The 26,586-nt window shown below is 39.3% G+C and overlaps 1 protein-coding gene across 1 annotated transcript; it reads left to right on the forward strand.

Moving 5' to 3' along the window:
* The first annotated feature begins 1,665 nt into the window (after nucleotides 1–1,665).
* LOC307118883 (protein mono-ADP-ribosyltransferase PARP14-like) lies at nucleotides 1,666–13,174 on the forward strand. Its single transcript, XM_079804727.1, has 17 exons — nucleotides 1,666–1,853; nucleotides 2,107–2,225; nucleotides 2,826–2,856; nucleotides 3,008–3,214; nucleotides 3,793–4,020; nucleotides 4,151–6,582; nucleotides 7,299–7,529; nucleotides 9,020–9,229; nucleotides 9,455–9,557; nucleotides 9,728–9,877; nucleotides 9,993–10,055; nucleotides 10,173–10,355; nucleotides 10,530–10,736; nucleotides 10,849–11,454; nucleotides 11,531–11,682; nucleotides 11,793–11,967; nucleotides 12,051–13,174. Exons 1-17 carry the CDS (start codon nucleotides 1,679–1,681, stop codon nucleotides 12,329–12,331), a joined length of 5,553 nt encoding a protein of 1,850 aa, XP_079660853.1. The 5' UTR covers nucleotides 1,666–1,678; the 3' UTR covers nucleotides 12,332–13,174.
* Nucleotides 13,175–26,586: the final 13,412 nt, after the last annotated feature.

Consider the following 26,586-nt stretch of genomic DNA (forward strand, 5'->3'; position numbering starts at 1 on the left):
GGAATACTGAACAGCATGTGCACTCCCTTTCTTTTGGGTATGCGGCTCTGTTCAGAAAGGCTCATGTATAATAGCACACACATGGAGTCATGGGTGTACATTTCAGTTGGACAATAAACATAACATTTCTAAAAGGCATTTTCTGAAGGGGACACAAATAATACAGCCAAAATTGTACTTGTAAGGATATGTGTGGCATTTTGGTGCACTGAACATGATCTTAAAATTATCTCTGTCATTTTATCTGGCCAACAACACAAAGCAATAGTTGTTTAAATATCATATGGTATCATATCTTAGTAATCATAGGTTCACCACGCGGCAATATAATTATTAAGTTATCTTGCTTCTTCCATATAGAATTGAGCAAAACCCAACACAGCAGTAAATCTACAATACTAGTTAGTTATTAGTTTTTATTTTACAATAATTTATCAGTTCATACTTGGCTTATCGCCGTGTCAGTTGAAGCTGGTTGTGGTGATTTACAACAAGCTACAAAAAAGTAAAAAATATCGCTAAAATACTGGAATTATGGAAAAATACATTGGTTATCATATTTTTTTTGTCATTGCTAATTTATTAGTAACTCGTCTGTTTTAAAGAGAAAATAATTACTGAATCCGATGTTTAAAGTGAATAAAATAGCCTTAAAAGCTTTGGAGTTCCACAACTACTGAAGAACTTTGTACTCTCCCCCAATGGACTTGTTTGTGTAGGTGAAGTGCGTGATGGACCAAACCACTGTGAGGCTAGAGAGGAGGGACACAAAATGTTTCTAAACTTAACACACATTTTATTTTAAGTATATATAATTATATTATTTACAATACACAATGTGGTTTTTAATGCTAATCCTGACAAATCTTAGCTGTTCTTGAAGGATTTTTCTGACATCTTGTTGGTTGCATTGTATTAATGAAACAAAACCACATACTTTTACTAGACATGTGTATAATGAATGTTGGAAAAAATAAATATTCTGAACCCTAAAGATTTACACAAACTGAGAAGTGTCAAAAAGCATTTGGTTGTGCCCCGCTCTCCCATACATGGTAAATGGACTGCATTTATATAGCGCTTTTAACAGACCCATGGCCATCCAAAGCGCTTTTACTTCTTGCCTCACATTCACCCATTCATACACCAACGGTGGTGTCAGCCATGCAAGGCGCCATCCAGCTCGTCGGGAGCAGCTGGGGTTAGGTGTTTTGCTCATGGACACCTCGACCCTTGGGCAGGTGAAACCGGGGATTGAACCACCAACCTTCTGGTTTATATGAACCACTGGGCCACTGCCGCCCACTGAGCCACATCCTAAAAAGTAAGCTACATTGGAAGAAAAACAACTCAATACATGAATTACAGGAAATTGTATACTGCATGCCTCAGAAGCATGCATGAATACATTAGATAGGAAAGGGAATGAGATCCTAACACCTACATGACAACGATGTACTAAAAAAAAAATTTCCTTTGCGTTTTTCACTATGTAGCTACAGAGGACAGCATTGTCAAAATGATCCCCGTTCACACGGATCCAGACAGTGTTATATAAATGAGCCCTCCGTTTATCAGTAGCATTTCTCAGAAACAAAAGTGAAAATAAGCAGGAGGGCGTGATCCAACTATAAACACTGACTGTCAAGTCATTTCCTCATTAACCAGAAGGATCACGATGGATGAACAGTATCCCATCACTGTCGAGGGAGACTGGGGGCCTGAAGAAGCAAAAACTGTGAAAAATAAACTTCAGATTCACTTTCAGAGCAAGAAGAAATCTCAGGGAGGAGACTGCGTCGTGCAATATGACAAAAGCAACTCTGCTACGATTCTGTTCAAATCATCTGACGGTAAGTGCTAAAGATGTTAACAAAATACGTTTTTACATATATTTATAATAAATAAATGTAATCAAGCTGTTGAGATGTTATCACGATATTCAATATAATATATAACTTCTCTTACGGTCACTGTATTAAAAGAGAGAGAGAGATTGAGAAATTTGCGAAACCTCACTTTGAAAAACCATCGACCTCAGGCAAAAAAATTAGAAAAATGTTGTATTGTGATGTATTTGACTAAGTCTGATTGTTTGTGTTTAAGTCCGAGATGCCGTACTCTCTCAGGCAGAACACATTATTACTATTGAGAGTAAGCAAATCAAGCTGAAAGTGTTCAAACCTAGCGGTGTAGAGGAACAAGCAGAGAACACCATACAAAAGGTGAGTATAATTAAACGTTACAAAAAGTGCAGTTAAATTTAGACTGCATCATCAATACTATTTAAATGAATAATAATGGTCTATCATAAATTCTGAACCTTATTTTATGGTACAGACACATTTTACAGTTTCATTAGGAAGATGGTTGTCATATTGTTGAAAGACAGTGGAGAGAACAAACTTACTCTACTTGTTTAGTAGCATTCTCCATTTACGTGGTCATAAATTCTTTATATTTTTGTGGAAATTTGAAAAAGATGTTAAAATGTTGAAAGAGTACAAATCCAGTAATGCAGAGAAAGAGGCAGATAACACTGGACAGAGAGTGAGCAGACTTATTTTAAAATGCTCAATTAGGAACAAACAAACCATGGACAAGTGCAAACCAAAGTCGCTGCTATATATGGCCTATTAGAACATTAATCATTTAAATATTACTCTTTTACGGTTGAGATGATGACTGTGTTTCTCTAGAAAGATGGTTGTCACTTTTCTATAATGTCTCAAGGGTGCAGAGGAAAAAACAAATAACTTGCCCTACTTGTTTAGTAGTGTTCTCCATTTACATACTCTAAATGTTTTACATCTGTGTGGTTTCAGTTGGACCAGGCAAGTGGATATCAGGAACCAAGTAAGAATTATCTGAAAATATGTACATGTGATCTTTTTATAAAGTACATTTTCAAATTCAATTGACATGAATTAGGTAGTTACCTAATTGGTATAAAATAATTAGGTTAATTGTAGGGGGACTTAAACAAGTGTCACTTTTAATTTTCCAGAAGATCAAAGTGTCCTGCAAAATAAGTTGGATGTGAAGAAACCTCGAGAGTCAAGTGCTGTGGTCCTGGAGGACCTTCCAGATGATTTTAATCACGACATGTTGACACTTTTGGTGGAGAACATCAGCGGTCTCTCTGAGAATTACTTTGGCATGGAAATGATACCGGAATTAAAAAAAGCAGTTGTGACCTTTAAAAATCCCAGTGGTATGTTCATATAAAAATATATTTAAATGTATTATTTACATTTTCACATAATAATAATTATTATCATCATCATTTTGTTGTTATTACAACCTTTTGCAACTCATGGCCCACCAATGACTGTTTAAAACCATTCCAAAGGACCACCTTTACAAATATGATAGTATGAACACAGAATAACAGAAAATTCAAAAAGTACAATGATATACTGTTAATGCTGTTAATCTTTTATGCCACTGTAGCAGACTATGTCAAGTCAGCTGTATAGATGAAACCTGTCCTTGTATAAAAAATACTTTTGCCAGGTTTACTCAGTAACCATATATTCCTGTAACAATAACAGGGCAGGTCAGACCAATGACTGGGTCAGACACACAAGGGGAACACTCTTTTAACAAAAGTAATTAATAACACATCCCCACATCCAGGCTAACATACCTGTAACAGGTCAGACACAAAAGAGGGGGCCATTTCATTCATAATGGTCTTAAACAGCCTTAAATTTGACTTGGTGAAACCTGCAGAAACCCTGCAAATGGGTCTGGCACATTATGTGAATATTGATATAGTATTTCTGACAGATGCAGGAAAGTTCCTTGATGACTGCAGGACGCATGAAAAGTTCAAGAAGAATAATCTGAGGGCCCGTGTACTGGAGAGAAGCACATGTGTGAGGGTGGAGAATCTTCCAGCTGAGGCCAAAAAGATGCTGCTGGAACTTTATTATGAGAAATGGGGTGGTCCGGTTGAGGACGTTAACATAATTCCATCAGAACAAGCAGCCATTATTACCTTTAAGGAGGAAGAAGGTATAAACATGTGTAGTTACTGGTAGTCTGTATTGGTACAGTTCCATATTCCATGATGATACTTATTTACCTCATTTTATCAATGTCAATGCATTTATTCATTATACCTGGTACTTTCATTACTTTTCAGCCAAAGAGAAAGTTTTGAAGCAAGAGAATATCATCTGTGATTTTCCAGTCAAGATATATCCCTACTTTAAATCACTGGATACGGTCTTGTATGGTGGCAACAGACCACATTTTAAGCTGCCTGAACCCATTACAGTCAGTGTACATCCTGCCATCAGGGAGTTCCTCCTCAAGAAAGGGGAGATTTCTTCTATTAAAAACCAGATGAGCTCACACTTCTGCCAAATAAACATGGACAAATCTGAAACTTTGCTCAATCCTGATCCAGCATTACTGAAACAGAAAGGAGTTACCAGAAGACACATTGATGGCTGGAGTAAGAATGCCTGTGATGCCTTCAAGAAAATAATCTCAAACTACACAACATCTGAGTGGCCGGTGTCACACCTCGTATGGTCTAAAGTGGAGAGTGGTGTTAAGGAATTGGTGAAAGATCAGGTTTTCACTGATATGGATGCCTCTAAAGGGATCCTGACACTGGTGGGGATGACCCATGAGATAAAAGGACTGAAACCCATTATGGAGAAATTTTTAGAGAGAGCAACAGATCAAATAGAGAGAGAGAAGAAAAGCGTGACAGAGAATATGGAGATGTCTCCTGCCATGTACTCTCTGCTTTTACAAGATGGCTTGAAAAGTGCTGCTTCTCCACACCTGCACATTGACTACAACAAAAAAATTAACAGTCTAATTGTATCAGGTATTTATACAGAAACTCTTGCCTTCAAGAATTGGGTTCTTGAGAAGAAAGTAAACATGAGGAAGAAGCCCTTAAAGATTGACCACTCAATCTTGGAGTTTCTGAGATCAGTGGATTGTGATGAAATGTCCACAGATCTCTTTATATCTCATGGAATAACTGCTGTCTACACAATCGAAAATGGAGATGTTGTTGTGACTGGGGGCACAGAAAAAGAACTTGTTGAGGCAGAGAAGAGGGTGAATACGGTTCTTGCATCTAAAGAACTCATTATAGAAGATCAGGGTGTCCTTCAAATGCCAGAGTGGCAGGATCTCAAAAAACAAAATCAAGAATTGTTCAATACTTCCAAAAAGAGATCTGTGTTTATAAATATTTCACAGAGAGACAAAATAATAGTGACTGGATTCAGAGATGCAGTGATGGAGGTCAGTGCGAACTTAGAACGTTTCATTGAAGAGCACACTAGAATTGAAGAAACAGTTCGTGTCAAATCACATGCAGCAGTTGAATTCATAAAAGACAGAAAATCACAAGACGGGCAGCATTTAATGAAGTCTGATAAGATGAAAGTGAATTTTGATTCGAAGAGACCCTGGATAAAACTGTCTGGAGAGCGTATATTTGTCCAGCCAGCTATGACTTTCTTTAAAAGCTTGACAGAATCTCTCTACACTGACACACTGACCATTAAAAAGGCAGGAGCAAAGAAGTACTTCAAGGAACAGGGTAAAATGATGTTCTCAGTGCTGTTGAAGGAAAAAAGATTTGTGGTGGTGCTCCAGGAAGATTACATGCTGGAACAGGAAGAGGATGAATTTCCTGAACGCAGTGTTAAAGATTTTGGCCAGGTCTCTTGTGAAGTTCGAATGCCAGGTGGAGTAACTGTTACTGTCAGGATGGCAGATATTTGCAAGCTCAGTGTTGATGCTGTGGTCAATGCTGCTAATGAAGATCTGAAGCATATTGGTGGTGTAGCTTCCGCACTTCTTCAAGGTGCTGGACCATGTCTACAGCAATATTGTGACCAACACACAAAAGCAAATGGACGTCTGAAACCTGGAGATGCCTTCATCACTGAAGCTGGTCGTCTTCCCTGTAAATATGTGGTACATGCTGTTGGACCTCGCTTCAGTGATTCAGACAGACGAACCACCGAGAAACGCCTGAGACGTGCTGTGAGGGAAAGTTTGAACCAGGCATCGAGCAAAAACTGCTCCTCCATTGCAATTCCAGTTATTAGTTCAGGGATATTTGGTTGTCCTCTTGATCTTTGCACTGAATCAATCGCGAAGGAAGTGTGTGAGTACATCGAAGATCGTAACCGCAGAGGCACATTAACTGAGATTCTGTTGGTTGACAATAATGGCAGCACTGTGAATGCCATGGCTCAAGCTGTCAGAAAGGAGTTTGCTGCTTATAACCCTAAAATGACCAAACCAAATCAAACCAAACCTCATGGGTATAGTAACCATGGACAAGGATATCCTGGAAATGAAAGTGCTCGTGGACGTGGAAACGGAAATGGCTATCGTGGTGGTGGAAATTATGGCCAAAGAAACCAAGCATTTGAAGGTCCCAAAGGCCGTGGTAATAGGGACTTTGAAGGAAAAGAACACTCAAGCTCTGGTGGCAGATCCGATAAATATGAAGGGTTGAGTGTTCTTGAGACCAAAACTACAAGAGAGGGACTAAAAATCATTCTGAGCAAAGGGAACATCCAGGATGCATGTGTAAGTGAACAATAGATAAAACTTGTCAGACAGATAGACCATAGCAAAAAATCCCTTCTTAAAGCTGCAGTCTGTACCTTTTTTTTGGTTAAGTACATAATCCACTTACCGTAGCCCGATTCACAACGGTAAGCTTGTAATGTGTTATAATTTGAATGGTGATCATGCCGCCGTTCGTCTTTATGTCACATCTGTATACATAAAGAAGGAGTCCCCGGTAGGCTATATTGCATGTGAGGATGCTGCAGGTGGCAGATCATTTATAGCCTTTTCTCACAGCAGCTGTAATAATTAAACTTATCATTTTGATAAGGTCCAAACGACAAACAAGAAAAATTACTTGAGAAGCAAAACTGCATAAAGTTTTACTTCAAAATTATACTTGAAGAAGTGAAAATCTGCCAGTGCAAAATAAAACATATTTGAAGGGATAGTTCACCCAAAAATCAAAAGTCTGTCATCATTTACTCACCCTCATGTCATTCCAAACCTGGTTCCAAAACTCCTAAAACTCAAGTATTTTTTCTTGTTTTTAAGGTTTTTTAAAATATATTTTAACTGGATAATTATACATTTTTTAAACACTTAAGTGCATTTTTTGTACCACCATCCAGGTCAGTTAAAATCAAGTATTTTATATTGTTTTTATGTTAATCAGTGGTGATCACTTCCTCCAAAAAAAAAAAAAAAGTGTGTCTCCTTTGTTTCTCCTGCAGGCTGATATCATTGTAAACACTATATCAAATGACTTGGACCTCAGTAAAGGTGCCGTCTCCAAAGCACTCCTTCAGACTGCTGGTCATCAGATCCAGTCAGAAATCACCACAGCTGCTCGCTCAAGCAATGTCAATTATGGTGATATGGTCATCACAGATGGCTATAGACTGAAATGTTCCAAAGTCTTCCATGTAGTCTGTCCATTTTGGAAACAACGCTCAGCAGATAAGGTGAAAATAATATTTTTTTTTTAATTGAAATTTAACAAAATTGTCATAAACTGTGTTGCTTCATATGTAGATGTAACAGTCCCAGTGTGCAGTGAAGAACTCACAAGGGGGGTTGCACATTTCAAGTGTTTTTATTTTTTTCACCAGTTTACCTACAAAACAGGCAGGCCCGTTGCAAGGGGAGTGCGAGGCCCTGTGCGAACGTGATGTGCATGTAACGGGGGTCTACTGTAGCTATAGTGACGAACAATTTGTTGTTTATGTGGATATTCCAAAAAAAAATGGTCTATTCAGTTTAGCAGCATTAGGTTCAAGAAGTTAAACTGTGTAACTGAAATGGGCAGTGCTGTTTTTCAGTATTTCCTTTCAGTATTTTTTTTAACTTGGTTTGACTCATTTCAGAGGCGGCCAAAATCAGAATTTGAATGGACTGTGGCAAAGTTCTACGAGCATGACGTGCGATGCCTGTTGACTGGCATGCACATGAATCACTGTCACAGTCTCATGCACAGAGGCTATTTCAAGTTACTGCATATAACATTTTTAACAAGCAGAATAATACAGCATCACGATACACATTTTTAGCTCTATTTTGAGGGACAAAAACATGAACTTTAACTATTGGCTTTACATCATCAAGTAAGCTGTCACTTTTCTTTTGCGTGAGGCCCTGTGCGATCGCACACTTGGCACAGCCCTTGTGAAGGTACTGAAAACAGGAATTAATCGTTTAGTTGCGGCTCGTGGCTATCACACACAAGTCTGTAGCACTCCTCTCAGAAACTGAAGCCTCCGCCTTCCTGCTCTCTACTGCGCAACTCCGGTCCCGAGATCGCTACTGCGCAGACTCGGTCCCAAGATGTCAGCGCCATGTGCAGGCCTAGGAAAGCTTCAACTCTGGTCAGCGGAAGTCAATTAAGTCGCGTCATCCATATTTTTTTACGGTCTATGATCACACACCGTCACTCAGGTGGAAGTCTCGCTCTCAAACTCACACGAGACTTCATAAAACATGAAATATTTTGTGTTCATATTGTCTGCAATGAAATACAAGTCAAAGTAAATTTAGAAATCACTTCTTTTTTTATTTATTTGCGTTTTCCATACTGTCCCAACTTTTTCTGATTTGGGGTTGTATATATATATAATTTCTCGAAGTGTTTCTCTCTCTATGGCTCTGGCTATCACACACCGTCACCCACGGGGAAGTCTCGCTCTCAAACTCACGCAAGACTTCACGAGAGCACGGTTCCTTTAACCGACACCATGCAACATCGCCGCCACCTGCTGGTGTACTATGAGACTGTAACGTTTCAACATTACATTACATACATAAAGATGTTTCAAACATCTTTTTAACATTACAAATTATACATTAACATTATATTCTCGAGTGCAATACTCAGTCATTGCGCTACATAGGTAATTTATTTAGATGAATCTTGTTCAAAGATGATAATAGATATATTTATTTATTTACATTTTAAAAGGTACTCATTCAGATCATTAGAGATTGCCTGAAAAAAGCAGAAACCAGGGGAATGGCTTCAGTCGTCTTCCCAGCGATCGGCACCGGGAATCTTGGCTTCCCTAAAGATCTGGTTGCCAGAATCATGCTGTCAGAAGTCCAGGAATTTAACTGTACAAGTCTTCGAGAAGTAACCGTGATTGTGCACCCTTCTGACCAGGAGAGCATTCATGTGAGTGAAGGAAACATAGATTCAAGAACCATAAAAACACAAATATAGGCTATATATATATATATATATATATATATATATATATATATATATATATATATATATATATATATATATATATATATATATATATATATATATATATATATATATATATATATATTGTGATAATCTAAGTTGCTCATGTTAAAGTTGTCTTGTATATTTCTGTGCTTTATTGATTAGTGCTTTACCAGCTTCTTCAGACATGGGATGCAGGGTTCCATCACGAAAGGAGCACATCAACATTCAATGCCTAAATTTTTTGACAAGTCAGCTGAGACCTCTGGTAACACTTGCTTATCTGATGTCCATCACACTTATTTTGTTTTAGTACATTTTATTTAAAAACAAAATTCTGATAAAAAGTAAACCCAAATGTTACAGGATATATTAAGGATAGTGACAAAATAAAATTTAGATATTTTCCATACACCGTATATCTTTGTTTTTCGTTAGGGCTGGTTGACAAAGTCTCCTCTCCCTCTCTTGGGGTGCACACTATGCAGCTGGGTCGAGTGACTTTGGAGGTTTCATCGGGAGATATAACTAAAGAAAAAACTGATGCCATTGTCAACTCCTCAAATCAGACATTTTCTCTGAAATCAGGTTAATCCATCTTCACGCACTGTCTTGCTTATTTTAATAAATCTGTTTAATTTCTAAGTTATTTCACATTTGAAAAGAATTATAATGTAACTGTCACATTTCAATTGCAATCCAGGAGTATCCAAGGCCATTTTAGATGCTGCTGGATCACAAGTGGAAAAAGAATGTTCACAGATTGGTTTGTATTTTATTATCTATTATCATTTCTTGTTGATGGACAATACCTTTTTGAATACTTCAAGAGCGATCTAATAAACTTTAGATACTATTGTTAAACCCATTTTTTTTCCAATAGTGAGATCATCAAAAATGCAGCAAACAGAGATTGTGACCTCAACTGGGCGCCTGCCATGTGGAAACATCATCCATATTATTGGACGCAATGGTCCATCTGAAATTAAGGATACTGTTTTGTCTGTTCTGAAGTTATGTGAGTCACGCCAGATTACGTCTGTTGCCTTCCCAGCTCTTGGCACTGGTAAGATGATTTGTGTGGTATTTATTTATAATGCAATAAGAGTTTTTCTTATTTACTTTCTTAAATTAATTTAAAACTTTATTTCTTAATTTATTTCTTAAATGTATTTATTTGAAAGACATTTTGTGTAAATTATTCACTATTCTTTTCCATTTTTTTGTCTTAACCCTTTAGGTCAGGGTGGTGTAAAACCAGCTGATGTAGCAGATGCAATGGTTGATGCAGTTGTTGACTTTGTGAAGAAAAAGAAACCGGTGCATGTCACGTTTGTGAAGTTTCTTATATTCCAGACGGACATGTTGGCAGACTTCCACCAAAGCATGGTCAGAAGATCTGGTGAGAAAGTAGAAGAGGAAAAAGGTCTGTTTACCAAAATGAAAGGTCAGTAAACAATAAAAAATAATGCCTTTTCCATCTATTTATGTGAAAAAGTTATTGATAATTGATCCCTATCCCAATCCCCCCCCCCCCCCCCCCCCCATCAAACTTGTAGACATTTTATTTTCATGGGGAAATTCAGAATCTCCCACAAATGAAGAGTTTGTGATGGTGGTTGAGGAAATTGAGCCAGCTGTGTTCCAACTGTGTGGAGAGACACCAGAGGACCTGAGGGAAGCCAAGGACATGATCAACAGCTTCATAGTACGGGAGCATATGACCATCCCAATCCGTGATCCAGCCATTGCTCATTTCACCAAGGAGGATGTAGAAATGCTGTATGCCATGCAGAGGGAGTTCACAGTCAGTGTCAAACTTGAGAAGAAAGGCCAAGACTCTGTCGTCACATTGGAGGGACTGACAAGAGACGTCCACAGTGCAGAGAGTCGTGTTCGGGACATGATCCGCAAGGTGGAAAGAAATGAAAACGAAAGACGTGAGGCATTTTTAACCATCAGTAATGTAAAGTGGCAATATCAGGAGAATGGGCGCAGCAAAAACTTTGATATGATGCCCAATTATGAGCTGGAAAAGGCCTTTCAGAACCGACAGCCTTCAGTGAGAATCAAGATTAATAATGATGAATATGTGGCTGATTTAATTCGCAAAGAGGCCACAAGAGGGAGAATAAGTATTGAACTAAACAGAGTAGATCTGAAAGGTGAGAATATTTTATAATTTAGACAATGATCAGAAGGCAATCATGTACAAAGATTTGTTTTTATTCTTTTCAAAAGATGCAGCTGCTGCTCAAAGCTCTTTGCCGTCACACTGGGATGACATGAAAGGAAAGTCAGTTGTTCTTGTAAAACTCACAGCAGGCTCAAAGGAATATAAAGAAGTGGAGAAAGAGTTCAGAAGAACCAGTCTAACCTATAACATAATTGAAGTAAGACTAGATGAAGGGGAAATAGAAATCTCCTGTTTATTAGTTTTGAGGTTCTGGTGTTGCATTTTAGTACTATAGTGTAATATAATAGTGTTTCATTTTTTGTTCAGATTGAAAGAGTCCAGAACAGTGCACTTTGGAGAAACTACATGATCAAAAAGGAGGAACTGGAAGAAAAAAATAACCACAAAAACAATGAAAAGCGTCTCTTCCACGGCACTAGCCCTAATAGCACAGATCAGATCAACAATAACGGCTTCAATCGCAGCTACGCTGGGACGCATGGTATCAGTCAAATTCCACATAAACTTTATTTGCTCTTGTATCCATTCATGTCCACAGTCTAATACTCTTGTTCTGTTTTCTAGGAGCCATGTATGGGAACGGTACATATTTTGCTGTGGATCCGAGCTACTCAGCCCAAGGCTACTCTAAACCTGATGCCAAAGGACATAAACGCATGTACCTCGCCAAAGTGCTTGTCGGTGATTTCACTCAAGGAAAAGCAGGGCTTCTTGTTCCGCCTGCGAAGAGCTCCAATAGTGCTGATCTCTACAACAGTGTGACTGACGACACCAACAACCCAAGCATGTTTGTGATCTTCAATGATGTACAGGCTTACCCAGAATACATAATCACGTTCCAGTGAGGATTATGAGATCTCAGTTTCTGTTTTTGCTGCTGTTTTATGTTGATTTGGTGTAGCTGAACACACTGGTATGTGTCATTTTTACTGGCAATGTAGACTGTAGCATTATGCTCATATAAATGACAAAAACTGAGAGAAAAGTAATTTATCAACAAAAAAACATTTTTTACTCTAATCAGCAGTTATTTGTTATCATATATAGAAGTATTACCTAACAAAGAAAACAGTTTGTCCTGAACATATATGGGATTATGTTTATGTGGATTAAAGGGGCACATTGATTAAAATTAAACATATCATTATGTAACAATAAATTTAACAAAGGATTTAAAATATGATTGGTGAAGATTTTGTTTTAAAAATGTGTACTACATCCTTTAAACATTCCAAATAAATCAGATTTTCTGGATGTTTTATATGTTTCTGTGTATTATTGCATTAATTTATTTACAATAAAATAAATTAGGACATTCAAATAAGATTAAATTAAATCAAGGTAAGAACAAGGTAATGGTTGGTTTGTGTTGGAGCTATTTTCTTGTTTTGTAATTAAGTTAATAATTAAATTACTTTATTTTTGTTTTACTTTAACTAATTTGCATGATTATTTTATGGATGTAGATACAGAACGTTAATGTTACTATTTTCATTAATTTGAGCTATTTTTGTGGGGACTTTTATTTTGATAGTACTGACTGAGCACCTGTTTGTATGTATATATTGGTGATTACACTTAGGACGAGCAGGCACTGGGAAAGGTTGTTGGTTTTTACCAGGGAAAGAAAGGCTGCAGACACCATTTGTTTGTATGCTTGCTCAAATGGAAATAAACCGCATAAACGATATGGTTGCCTGGATATTGGTTTTATTGTATCCTGCGTAAGATACTATCTTTAAGTGCCTCAGTGGCCGTTTGATTATTTGTTTGATTTAAGTTAAGGACAAATCGCCACAACACAAAGTAAAAACCTCACCTTAATCTGGACATTCATGTCAATGGACTTCGTGGAAAGAGGATTGAGGAGTATGTTGTTGAAAAACACGTCGTTGTCTGGAAAGCAGTGGTCTACGGACATCACAGGAAGCCATTCAACAGTCGGTATGTGAAAAATGTTTACTTTGAAGCTGTATTGGAAGACGGCTTAGCTATTGGAGCATTTGGATTCATTTTTGGAGGTTGAATATTGGAAGTCTTAAAGAGTTTGAGGGACTTTGGAGGATATAGCGGTTGCGCAAATACCTCCACAGGGACCTTCACGTCATTCATTCATAGGAAAGCTATGTCATTGAAGCGACTTAATGCAAAAAATGATGTTTTCTCGCTCTATGGCAAACAAATTGTGTGAAAATTGAACAAAAAAAAAAAAAAAAAAGGAAAAGAGGGAAAAACAATGTCGCAACAATCTTGCACATCAAAAGCCAAGAGTGACGTTGTGTCCACGCACTCGGTAAAAAGAAGTTTCAAGTTCACAGAAAAAGGATTGGCATTTTTTGCAAAAACGTGTCAAGAAAAGAGGTCTTTGAAATGCAAGCAGGCTAAGAGGTACATGGAACAAATTGGTGCCTTGATGGAGTCCACTGACAATGTGAGCTCGGTGCAATCTCAGTTGGGAAAATGTATTAAAGGTCCCATGGCATGGCATTTTTCTATTATTTTATAATGTTTCCTGAGCTGTACTTATATTGTTAGTATGACTTTTACATCATAAAATGTCATAATTTAGAAATAAAAGGCATTTTTTCTATACTGCTGTTTGCCCTGTGGCTGAATGCCCTGCTTCAAGAGGCGTGTCTGCTGTGAGACTTCAGTAAAAACACCCACTGTTGTGATTGGCTGACATCTTTGCATTTTATATGAGCGGAGGGGGCGTGGTTTATCGAGGCACGAGCAGGCACGAGTCTGCCAGGGAGACGGATGGACCTGAGTTCACTTCACATCAGTTCTCAGCATGTCTGAACTGTTTTAGTTACAGCATATACTTTAGGTTATTAGTCTATTTCTAGTCGGAGGGACTGTCACTCATGTCAGAAAGTTAGTAACTTTAGTAAATTATGGATCAGCGCTGACTGGAGACGCGAACCGTTTAGAACGATTCAGTCCGATTTGGTGAACTGATTCGGTTCACTAAAAAGAACTGGTTCAAAAGAAAGATCGTTCGCGAACCGGACATCACTAATGTATCAGAGACTGAGCTCAGCGATTGCTAACAAAGTTATTTATAGTAACTACTGAGTTATGAGAGCGCTGTCAGTCAGCGCGAGTTTATTGTGTTTGTATCTGAGAGTTCTGAATAAACAGTCACACCGAGTCCGTCTCTTCATCATTATTCTACCAACTTTGTAACACATGCAAAGTACCATTACAGCTGTCGAGATGAACGAGTTAAAAGTAAGTGTTGATAATAGCATTATTTTTAAAATAAAATAAAAGCGTCAGTGACGCGCGTTGAGTACACAGCGCAAACAAAGACACAACAGCAGTAATCGGATGTAATCCAGTTTATTGTGGAGCTAGGCTGGCTAGCCCGGATATGCTCAAGCTTACCCCCCTTCTGCTTAATCTCACGCCGCGTTTGGTGCCTCCGCTGTGGGCCAGATGCAGTACTGTGGGTCGGGGATGTTGAAGGCCGAGCTTCGGCGTGTGTGAGGTTTATCTCTGCTGATGTTGAGCAGAAACTCATGACTGTATGCACATTTTAGAACCGATAGACGCGACGAGGACGTACAAAAACACTGACTCACAAGATATAAAACACGAAAACACCGTTCTGTCTGGAGAGAGAGAAGCCGCATTGTGTGCACGAATAATAAATAATTAGCTACACATCAGAAATCACTGATCACAGATCAGAAGGAACTGAAAAAAGACTTCTGTTTTCATTTGTACATCCAAACACTGAGAAACTGCCAGCGTTCACTCGTTCACAAGCAATGATGCAATGATCTCTCGACGAGCGTTTGCATGGGCGTGCCAGATTCTCTGGGCGGAGGAAAGGGAGGAAACCGTGCCTGCTTGGACGTCAAACCAGGAGACTTCAGGATTGGCTAGTCTGGCCTGTCATTTTCTCAAAGGCAGAGAAAGACAGCCACAAATCGGTTTTACACCGATCAACATTTCTATCCACTTGGGGACAATATTCAGGCTAGGGGAACTCATATTAATGTTGAAAAACCTCATAAAATGAAAATTTCATGCCATGGGACCTTTAAGTGTTATGAGGAAGCTAATGACACGCATGAATCCTTCTTGAATTTGAATATGCCCGAGAGTGAAGTTCAAAGACAAAATAATTATTTTCATGCAAAAATGACCATGTTCCGTGATTTCACTGAGGAAGTAAAGAGCTGGTTGTCTAAGGCTGCTCACCCATATGTACAATCCGTTGATACTGAGGCCAACCATCCTGATAACCAAAGTGTAACTTCTGATGGGATTAGACCTGAAGACAGTGCATCTAACATCTCATTGGTAAAGGAGAATAATTCCAGATTACACTCTCAAATATCAAGAGTATCCTCAACTTCATCTACAAGGATAAAAGCAGAAGCTGATAAAGCAGCACTTATGGAACGCATGACTGCATTAAAAAGAAAACATTTGTTAGAAGCCAAAGAAGAGGAATTAAGGAAGGAAAAGGAAAAATTGGCTCTGGAAACTGACCTGGCGGCCGCCAATGCTAAGCTCCGTGTGCTGGAAATTAATTCAAAATGTGGCTCTAAAGGATCTGACGGAATGAATTCCTATTTTGAAAGGAACAAGCAAAGTACAGGCCGCCTGAATCCGCATGCTGACCATTTTACTCCAGAACAAGTTGACATAAAGAATACTCACAGTGAATCTCATTCTGAGTCACAGGCTCAGATTGTCAGGTCTAAAAAGGTGGAAATGAAACAATCAGACACCAGACTTGCAACAGGTGATATACAAACACAAAGGACACAAACGGTTCATGATGCTCAGCAAATAGGACATCTATCCTATCTTAACTCAGCCTGCAATGATAAATCTCAGAAGGATATTGTGAGCATTATGCAACGACAGAATGATATTACCACACTGTTGGTTCAGCAAAATTTAGCCTCTGCTCTGCCAATGAGAAATATTCCTGTGTTTGATGGTGATCCTCTTCAGTTTCTAACCTTTATTAGAGCTTTTGAAAACTGTGTAGAAGAAAAGACGGATAATACAAAGGATTGCTTGAACTTTTTGGAACAGTACACCAGGGGTCAGCCAAGAGACCTGGTGAAAAGTTGTCAGCACTTGCCTCCTCAGCAGGGATACCAAAGAGCTAAATCCCTTCTTGCAGAACATTTTGGCAATGAGCACAAAGTTGCCTCGGCTTATATGGACAAGATTCTCACATGGCCTCTCATTAAGCCAGAGGACGTGAACGCACTGCAATCATTTTCTCTGTTTCTTAGAGGTTGTTCCAATTTAACACAACAAGTCATGTATATGAAGGAGTTGGATATGCCATCCAACCTCAGAAACCTGGTGATGAAATTGCCTTATAAACTAAGAGAAAAGTGGAGAAACGTTGCATGCGATCTGCAGGAGCAAAGTGGAAACAGGGCTGTATTTACTGACCTTGTGACCTTTGTTGAAAGACAAGTAAGAATTATCTCTGACCCTTTGTTTGGTAATATACAGGATTGTCAACCTACCAGCTATACTAAAACCTCCAACGCTGGCCATGCAAAGCAGAGAAGAACTGGAAGCACTTTTGCAACCAGTGTCAGTTCAGTAAAGGAAGGAGATAACGTCTACATTGATGATAAGATCAAGTCCTCGTTTGCCCAAAGTAATCTTAAATGTCTCCTCTGCCAACAGAACAATCACGCTCTGGATAAATGCTCACGGTTTAAGTTAAAGATGCACCGTGACAAGATAAATTTCATAAAGGAAAATGGAATTTGTTTTGGTTGCTTAAAGATTGGTCACATGAGCAAAGACTGTAAGAGTCGTTTGGTTTGTAGTGTGTGTCACCAGAAGCACCCATCAGTCCTTCACATTGAGGCAAGGGGTACCTCAGTCAAAGAAGCACAGGAATCTGTGAGCCTTCCACTAAAAGTGTCAACTGGACAACAGACATGTGGTCATATAGGGGCTGGTGAAGAGGATGATGCTGTCAGTTCAATTGTTGCAGTTCAGGTTAAAAGCCACATGAGTAATACAGTTGTGCAGACCTACGCATTTCTGGATCCTGGGAGTTCAGGTACTTTCTGTACTGTTGATTTGGCAAGGAGACTAGGCCTAAGAGGAAAGCCAACAAACATTTTATTAAGGACAATGGGTCAGAAGAAGATTGTGAGTACTAATGTTTTGACTGGCTTGGAAGTGTCTGGCATGGATACTAATGATTTTATCAAGTTGCCTAAGGTTTTAACTCAAAAGAGTATGCCAGTGTCAAAGTTGAACATTCCACGACAAGAGGATGTGGCTAAATGGTCTTACCTGGGGAACATAAAGCTTCATGATGTGGATTCAAATGTTGATTTGCTCATTGGAACTGATGCAGCAAAAGTGATGGAACCCTGGGAGGTGATCAACAGTCAAGGTGAAGGACCATATGCAGTTCGAACAAGAGTTGGCTGGATAATTAATGGACCACTTCGAGGTGGAAGTGGCAATGGAGTAAAGACTGGCTGCTCTGTTGTTACAACCAATCGTATTTCGGTGGAATACCTGGAGGAAATGCTCATTAAACAATACAACCATGACTTTAATGAAAAAACATCAGAGGAAGGATTGGAGATGTCAAGAGAGGACGTTAAATTCATGAAGATTGTGAGCAGTACAGCAGAACTGAAAAACGGACATTATTGCATTGACTTACCTTTTAGAGAAAAAGATCCTGTCTTACCAAATAATCGCTGTGTTGCTGAACAGCGCCTCCAAGGTTTGAAGAGGAAGTTTGAGAGGAACGATAAGTTTAAAGAGGAGTACACCGCATTTCTTGGTGATATGGTGGTTCAGGGCTATGCTGAAGTAGTACCCGTTGACCAACTGGAACAAGTGGATGGAAAAGTCTGGTATATTCCCCATCATGGAGTACATCACCCTAGTAAAGGAAAGTTGAGGGTTGTGTTTGACTGTGGAGCCACATATAAAGGAACATCACTAAACTGTCAGCTCTTGCAGGGCCCAGATCTCACCAACTCTCTTATCGGAGTTCTCATTCGGTTCAGGAAAGAACATGTCGCTGTCATGTCCGACATCCATGCCATGTTTTATCAAGTACAGGTGCCTGATAAACACGTGAACTTTCTTCGCTTTCTTTGGTGGCCTAATGGCAATATTGAGCAAGAACCAGTAGAACATCGAATGAAGGTGCACTTGTTTGGAGCTGTATCGTCCCCAAGTTGTGCAAATTATGCTTTGAGAAGAACTGCAGAGGACCATGCGTCGGATTTTCCAGATGAGGTGATCAGTACAGTTCTTCATAACTTTTATGTGGACGATTGCCTGAAGTCTATAGCTTCGGAAAAAGATGCAATTCAAATTGCAAAGGATTTGACGGTGCTCTGTGACAAAGGTGGATTTAGTCTTAGAAAATGGGTGACTACTAGCCGTTCTGTGTTGACGTCGATCCCAAGTGACATCAGAGCAACAGAAACAAAAGAGCTGGATCTAGATACGGACCAGCTTCCTATTGAGAGAGCGCTTGGTCTGCAATGGTGCGTTGAGTCTGACAAGTTTGGGTTTAGGACTTCAGTACAGGAACGGCCACATACCAGGAGAGGTATTTTGTCGGTGGTCAGCTCACTGTATGATCCATTGGGTTTTTTGGGTCCTTTTATCATGTTAGCTAAGTTAACGTTACAGGAACTCTGTAGGAGAAACTTGAAGTGGGATGAACAAATACCCCCTTTCTTCTCTAAACAATGGTCTGACTGGCTAACGGATCTTCAAAAGATGATTGGATTCCAGGTTGATCGCTGCATTAAACCTTCTGATTTTGGAACATCTGTAACAGCACAAATTCATAACTTTTCAGATGCCAGTCAAGCTGGATACGGTACAGTATCTTACCTGAGATTGAAAGATGATCATAAAATACATGTTTCATTTCTGGTGGGAAAGACTAGAGTTACGCCTCTGAAGCAAGTTACCATTCCTCGTCTGGAGCTCACAGCAGCAGTTCTAGCCGTCCGAATGGATAGAATGCTTCAGAAAGAGTTACAGTGGCCGCTGGAGAGGTCAGTGTTTTGGACAGATAGCACAACTGTCCTTAAGTATATCTGCAATGAAACTAGACGTTTCCATACCTTCGTTGCAAATAGGGTTTCGGTTATTAGAGAAGCCACAGAAGTTGACCAGTGGAAATATGTGGGCTCTAAAATCAATCCTGCCGATGCAGCGTCCCGTGGTCTGAAAGCAGAGGAATTTCTCACACACCAGAAGTGGATTAAAGGTCCAGAGTTCCTCTCTTTGCCAGAGAAGGAGTGGCCAATCACTGATGTGGATTTAGCTGGGATTCCCTCTGAGGACCCAGAGGTCAAAAGAGAAGTAGCTGTGAATGCTATTGTTAAGCACTCAGAAGATCCCACAGACTATCTCATTAATTATTTCTCATCTTGGAGGAAGCTTAAAACATCTGTTGCCTGGTTTCTCCAGCTTTAAAGAGTTCTTTTGCTCCTGAGCCAAAAGAGAGAAGAGTTTAAATCTACTGCAAGTGACAGAGACGTAGGAGGCAAAGGGGTTGTTGAACAGAAACTTCAGAGCTTCAAGGCCACTCTTGGAGGGAAATCTTTAACTCCAGAAAGTTATGATGAAGCAGAAAAGGCAATACTTTGTTTTGCTCAAAACCGTAGGTTTAAGAGTGAAATTGCCACCCTGAAGAAAGGTTTGGTTAGTGTCTCTAAGGACAGTGCATTGTACAAGTTGGATCCTATATTGGAAGGCGACCTTCTCAGAGTCGGGGGTCGCTTACACAAGTCTGCATTGCCATCAGAGATTAAACATCCTGTTATCCTTTCCAAAGATTTGCATGTTTCCCAACTGATTTTACGTCACCTCCATCAACAGCAAGGACATGCGGGTAGAAACCACATGTTGAATAAGCTCAGACAGAGATATTGGATAATTAATGCCAACTCTGCTGCAAGAAGAATAATTTCAGAATGTACAACTTGTAGACGTTACAGAGGAAGACTTGGAGAGCAGAAGATGGCAGACTTACCTGAAGAGAGGGTTATGCCAGATAAGGCTCCTTTTACAGATGTGGGAGTTGATTATTTCGGGCCCATAGAAATTAAAAGAGGAAGAAGCTCTCTAAAAAGGTATGGAGTGCTTTTCACTTGTTTGACCAGTCGGGCAATACACCTGGAAGTGGCATACTCTTTGGATACGGATTCCTGCATTAATGCTTTGCGGAGATTCATTTGTAGAAGAGGTCCGGTGTTTAGCTTAAGGTCAGACAACGGCACGAATTTCATTGGAGCAAACAAAGAGTTAAAACAAAGTCTGGCCGCTTTAAATAATGCAAAGATCCAAGGTGCTTTGATGCAAGATGGGATTAAGTGGAGCTTTAATACACCTACAGCCTCACATCAAGGCGGTGTTTAGGAGCGCCTGATCCGCTCAGTAAGAAGCATACTCACTTCAGTTCTTGGGCAGCAGGTTTTGGGTGATGAAGGCCTGCAGACACTGTTTTGTGAGGTAGAGGCAATACTAAACGACAGACCCATTACAAAGGTCTCTGATGACCCTAATGACCTTGAGGCCCTCACACCAAACCATATTCTTCTGCTAAAAGGAAAGCCCATCCTTCCACCAGGACTCTTTGCACCAAGTGACTTGTATATCAGGAGAAGATGGAAGCAAGTACAGTACATTGCCGAACTTTTCTGGAAAAGATGGACGTTTGAATACTTACTTCTAATGCAGGAAAGACAAAAATGGGCTGTACCAAGAAGAAGTTTCTCTCCTGGGGATATTGTCATCATTGCTGTAGCCACGGCACCGAGAGGGTCCTGGATGATGGGTCGAGTTCTGAGTGTTAAGTCTGACTCCAAAGGATTGGTTCGCTCTGTGCTCCTCCAAACTAAGACCAGCGTCTTGGAGAGACCTATAACGAAGATCTGTCTGCTTCTGGAGGCCACAGTGTAGCATCATGGACATATTCTTTCTTTTCTTTCTTCTCTTCTATTCTTCTTCTGTTTTGTTTCTTTTCTAGATAGACACGGGAAGAAGATCAGAAGAATTTATGTATTATAGTTAGAGCTAAGCTAGATAGTAGCTCCGTTACAGGAAAAAAGTAATTGTGGGTTTACACAGTTCACAATTAGGGGCTGGAATGTTGGAGCTATTTTCTTGTTTTGTAATTAAGTTAATAATTAAATTACTTTATTTTTGTTTTACTTTAACTAATTTGCATGATTATTTTATGGATGTAGATACAGAACGTTAATGTTACTATTTTCATTAATTTGAGCTATTTTTGTGGGGACTTTTATTTTGATAGTACTGACTGAGCACCTGTTTGTATGTATATATTGGTGATTACACTTAGGACGAGCAGGCACTGGGAAAGGTTGTTGGTTTTTACCAGGGAAAGAAAGGCTGCAGACACCATTTGTTTGTATGCTTGCTCAAATGGAAATAAACCGCATAAACGATATGGTTGCCTGGATATTGGTTTTATTGTATCCTGCGTAAGATACTATCTTTAAGTGCCTCAGTGGCCGTTTGATTATTTGTTTGATTTAAGTTAAGGACAAATCGCCACAACAGTTTGTATATCGTAATGAGAATGTCTTGACTTATCTTGGAGGAAAGTAGGCTACTTCGTAATAAAATAAATAAAATGTATTAACAAACAGCCTAAATTTAAATGATTCCCCCAAGAAACTGCATTCCCTCGCAAAATATGTTGTGTTCCCCTAAGAAACTTTGCATTCACTCACAAAAAACACAAACATTTCACAAAGTTTCTTGAGGGAACGCAAAACTTTTGCAAGCGAACATAAAAGCATTGAAATATATTTTTTCCATCACCATGTATCTTTTAGGGTCGCCGTTTTAACTCAACTCCATTGCTGCATCCAAAATTGCATACTGTATAGTAGGTAGGCCTACTACGTTTAGTTTTAAATTGAAACTTATTTTGCGACGTTAAACAAGTATGTTAGTTTGGGTGCGTCTCAATCAGCTCCCTAGCTCATGAATCAGTAGGCCTATATCGTGTACATGAGTCCCCAAGTGTGGGTATCTGCTGGAAGGAGTAATGGGAGTGACAAAAGGTAGGGGCGTGGAGAAAGGTCTTTATCATTGGTTGTAAGCTGCGGGTCAGGGTTTGGGGTAAGTTTCTGTTGCTATCCCTGGCTGTGTCCGAAATCGCCCTCTATACCCTTAAATAGGGCACTCATTTGTAGTGGTATCCGAAACCATAGTGGATGTTACAGAGTGGTGCAGGTATAACATCACTTGGCGAAAACACAGAAACGAGTTAGCATTTTAGCACTTCCGGTTCCATTGTCCTGGAGTCTAAATGGATGAAATAAGGTCTGTGGTGAAAACAAGCTCAAGACACTTTCACGTTTTATTCTAGGACGTAAAATACATCAGTATTACCGCACTCATGAATTATTATTTTTTAAACTTGAAAAAGGCGGTTGCTGACAAGTAGCTAAATGGGACTACAGAGGCTGTCGAGGAGATTAAACATCACCACACCGAACAGGTAAGCTGAGTCCCCTTTTACAGGCTCATTATGCTTAAAATTGTGCTCTTATAAACTAGTCTAACTCAAAAGTTCTGGGAAAATGTTTTGAGATAAAAACTCAAAGAGTTGTCGGAAGCTTAGTGATGGTGACGTTGACATCGTGCAACCGTGGTGTAGTTTGTTTATAGCTCACCTTTAGCTTTTATTACTTCTTGCGACTGCATTTAGGATTCAAAATTCATAAAAGTTGTGTTCATCTGTGATAATTATCTTGATGGACATAAAGTGCAAGTATCATAAACTTTTGTTCCTCACAAAGCTTGTTTTTTAGCGATAATCCAAAAGCCTATGGGTAAATCCTATCGGGTTTTCATCGAGGGAACCACTGTGATGCTAACTGCCGATTGGCCTACAAAGTGACGTCAAACCTGCACCACTCTATAGAGAATGAGAAGGTGACGTCACGATGTTCACTCCGTGTTGCATTTTGGGAAGGCGCCGCCATATTGGCAGGATACGCTATCCGTTGCCATGGTTACTTCGACAGTGAGAGATTTGTTTGAATTTTTGCGATACGGCGCAGTCTCTTGGGAAGAAATGGAGAAGGAGGAAGCGAAAGGAACGATGCTCTATTGGAAGAGACTAAATATGTGAGAGGTGGCAGCACTTCTGGGTTGTGCAGGTCGTACGGGTCGATGTTGTTGATGTCAAGCAGTTTCTCTAAATAATGCTGTTTGGCGGTGTTATTTAGTCTCTCCCGATAGAGCACCGTTTCTTTCGCTTCCTCCTTCCCAATTTCTTCCCAAGAAACTGCACCATATCGCAAAAATGCAAGCAAATCTCAAGCTGCTTTCTCGGTCTAACTGTCGAAGTAACCATGGCACCGGATAGCATACCCTGCCAATATGGCGGCGCCTTCACGAAATGCAACGCGGAGTGAAAACCTTGTGACGTAACTCCGCCTTCCCTATTGAGTGCACGCATTCAATCCCACAACGGCTAGAGAATACCCATAAAGCACTTTGAGAGTCACACGCTGAATTAATTCCCGCATCTCGCCAGGAGATGGAGCCCACAGGTGAATCAATCATCCATGCATTTTCCAACCCACGCAGGTCCGGCGTATAAATTCCTTTTTAAATGATTATTAAATTGTTGCGGTTTATACATGCTAGTTTACATTGCAGAGTTCAAGATAAATCTTCTCATTACTGCTGGAGCTGCCAGTTTGCTATATACGTTTCAAATAATTATTAATCGGCAAGCACAAACTAAGCGGCAGCCCTTCCAGGCTATATTCACTCACTTGTTTTCATTCTCTGCTTCAAGTGGACTATATTAGTGAACGCCTGTCTCCAAATTCGGGCACGAGTAAAGACCGTGGCTCACTACACTTTACTCAATTTCCAATGGCATGACTACATACAACGTCAACGTACAGTGTTGTAGAACATGCTGGTATTAACAGTAGGACCTATGTCTTTTTGATATTATTTTTTATGCTGCGTAAACACATTGATCTGTTACATACACTCTAAAAAAAAGGTGCTATATGGCACTAAAAGTGGTTCTTGGCCCCTAATCATAGGGGAACCTTTTTAAGTGCTGTATAGCATCTTGGTGCTTCAGTGGTTCATCAGCAGTTCTTCAACGGTTCTTTGGCTGAGGTGCTTTATAGCACCGCTACCTGCAGAACATGTTAAGATATGGTGCTATATAGCACCAAAAGTGGTTCCCTTATGATTACGACAAAGAACCACTTTTAGTGCTATAGCCTATAGCACCATTTTTGGACGCACCTATAGTGAGCATCGATGTATGTTTTTTACTGTGCATTGTGTGATTTTCCAGGGAGTAAACGTTTCGGTGCACTGGAAGGATAATTGAGACAGCCCTTAAAATGGCTTCCTGATCAGTGAACTAGAGAGATGATTGAGACGCACCGAATGAGTGTGTGTAGTATGAATGAAATTTGGATGTACTATATCCTCCATGTTGTCATTTGTCATGTGACCTACGGCTTCAGTTGTGTGTTGTTTCCCCTCCATTCACAAAAATCCTCTTTATTGAGAACTGGTTTAAAATTATTTGGGTTAAACAGTTGATCAAAAAGAATGGTGCTTTATACAATTATACTGAAACAGTTGATCCTACCCAATATTTTTTGGTTTTATATGCAATTCCCAAGGATTTTTTGAGCCTATTAGAATGTAATAATGATTATTCTTTACAAATAGTTCAGGTTCAGTTTCAAGTTGCTGGGTAACGATTTCACAAGTTCTGGATGTAAAAACATTTTCTTGCGTTCCCTTTTTTAATCTAAAGGTATACATCATGTTACTTCTCATTTTGATTAGAGTAAAATGTGGATGATAGGCCTACCTCATAAGCATGGGCGTAGTGGGGGAAAAAGTGGACCTGACTACCCAGGGCCCCGTCTAGGGAGAGGGCCCTTTGAAAAGTCTGGAATATATTTTAACATGGAACATGGGGGCCCATCAGGACTGCCTATGCATAGGGCCCAGGATTTTGTGCTACACCCCTTCTCATAAGTATAGAGGTTTCATATCAAATTTTCCATCGAGTTTACCCAGTTAATCACTTACAGCGTTTTGAATATGGAAGATATTTTCTTTTTTTTATTTTTTTTTATTCTAAGACTATTATTAATCGTTTATTTTGGGAGTGTCCCGCAAGACACAAACGTTTTGGAAGGAACTCAATAAACACTTACAAAAAAAAAGAGGCTAAGATTCTTTTTAATTTTGTAAGCTGATGTTATGCCTTAAATGTTTTTCATTTTTTTTCATATTTGATGATTTATTATATATTATTATTAAAAAGAAATAGCCTAATTACAATTACAAATTCAGAACAATTTAAATGTGATGTTAAAATCTATATGGAACAATATCCATAGATAAAATTTTAAAAGCAATGCAAATGCAGCTGTTTAATAGAGATAGAAAATAAATAGCTGTTTAATAGAGAAATACAAGTTTTGAAATTCCTTACTTAATTGTTTCTTCTCCCCCCCCCCCCCCCCCATGTATTTATTTACACCTGACATTTATGGTTATATGCACTCTTGTGTGTACAATATGTTTTGTTATTTTATTGATCACAAATAATTAATTTGTTTTATCTAAGCAACTTGTTATTAAATGCGTGACATGTTATAATAACGAATGCCGAGGCGCATTAAAGGCAGCAGTCAAGGTAGCAGTACGAGTGCAGTTAAATGTTAACTTGATAGGCCTACTACACTACAGCGTTTATTAGCTGTTCTCGGGTCAGCGTTTATATAAACAATCGCAGTACAGTAGGGGGAGAGCGGGGCACAACCTAACGCTTTTTGACTTTCTCTGTTTGTGTAAATCCACTTGGGGTTCAGAGTATTTATTTTTTCCCACATTAATTGCACGCATGTCTAGTACAATTATGTGGTTTTGTTTCATTAATACAGTGTATACTTTTTTCTTGATTTACCCCGAAAGAATGGAAGTGAAATGTGACAACATGCCCCGTAGGTGGGGTAGCCTACATTGTAACATGGGGCACAATGTAACATGACCAAATAACCGCTTA

This window comes from Gobio gobio (genome assembly GCF_949357685.1).
Source record: "Gobio gobio genome assembly, chromosome: 22".
NCBI classification, from domain to species: domain Eukaryota; kingdom Metazoa; phylum Chordata; class Actinopteri; order Cypriniformes; family Gobionidae; genus Gobio; species Gobio gobio.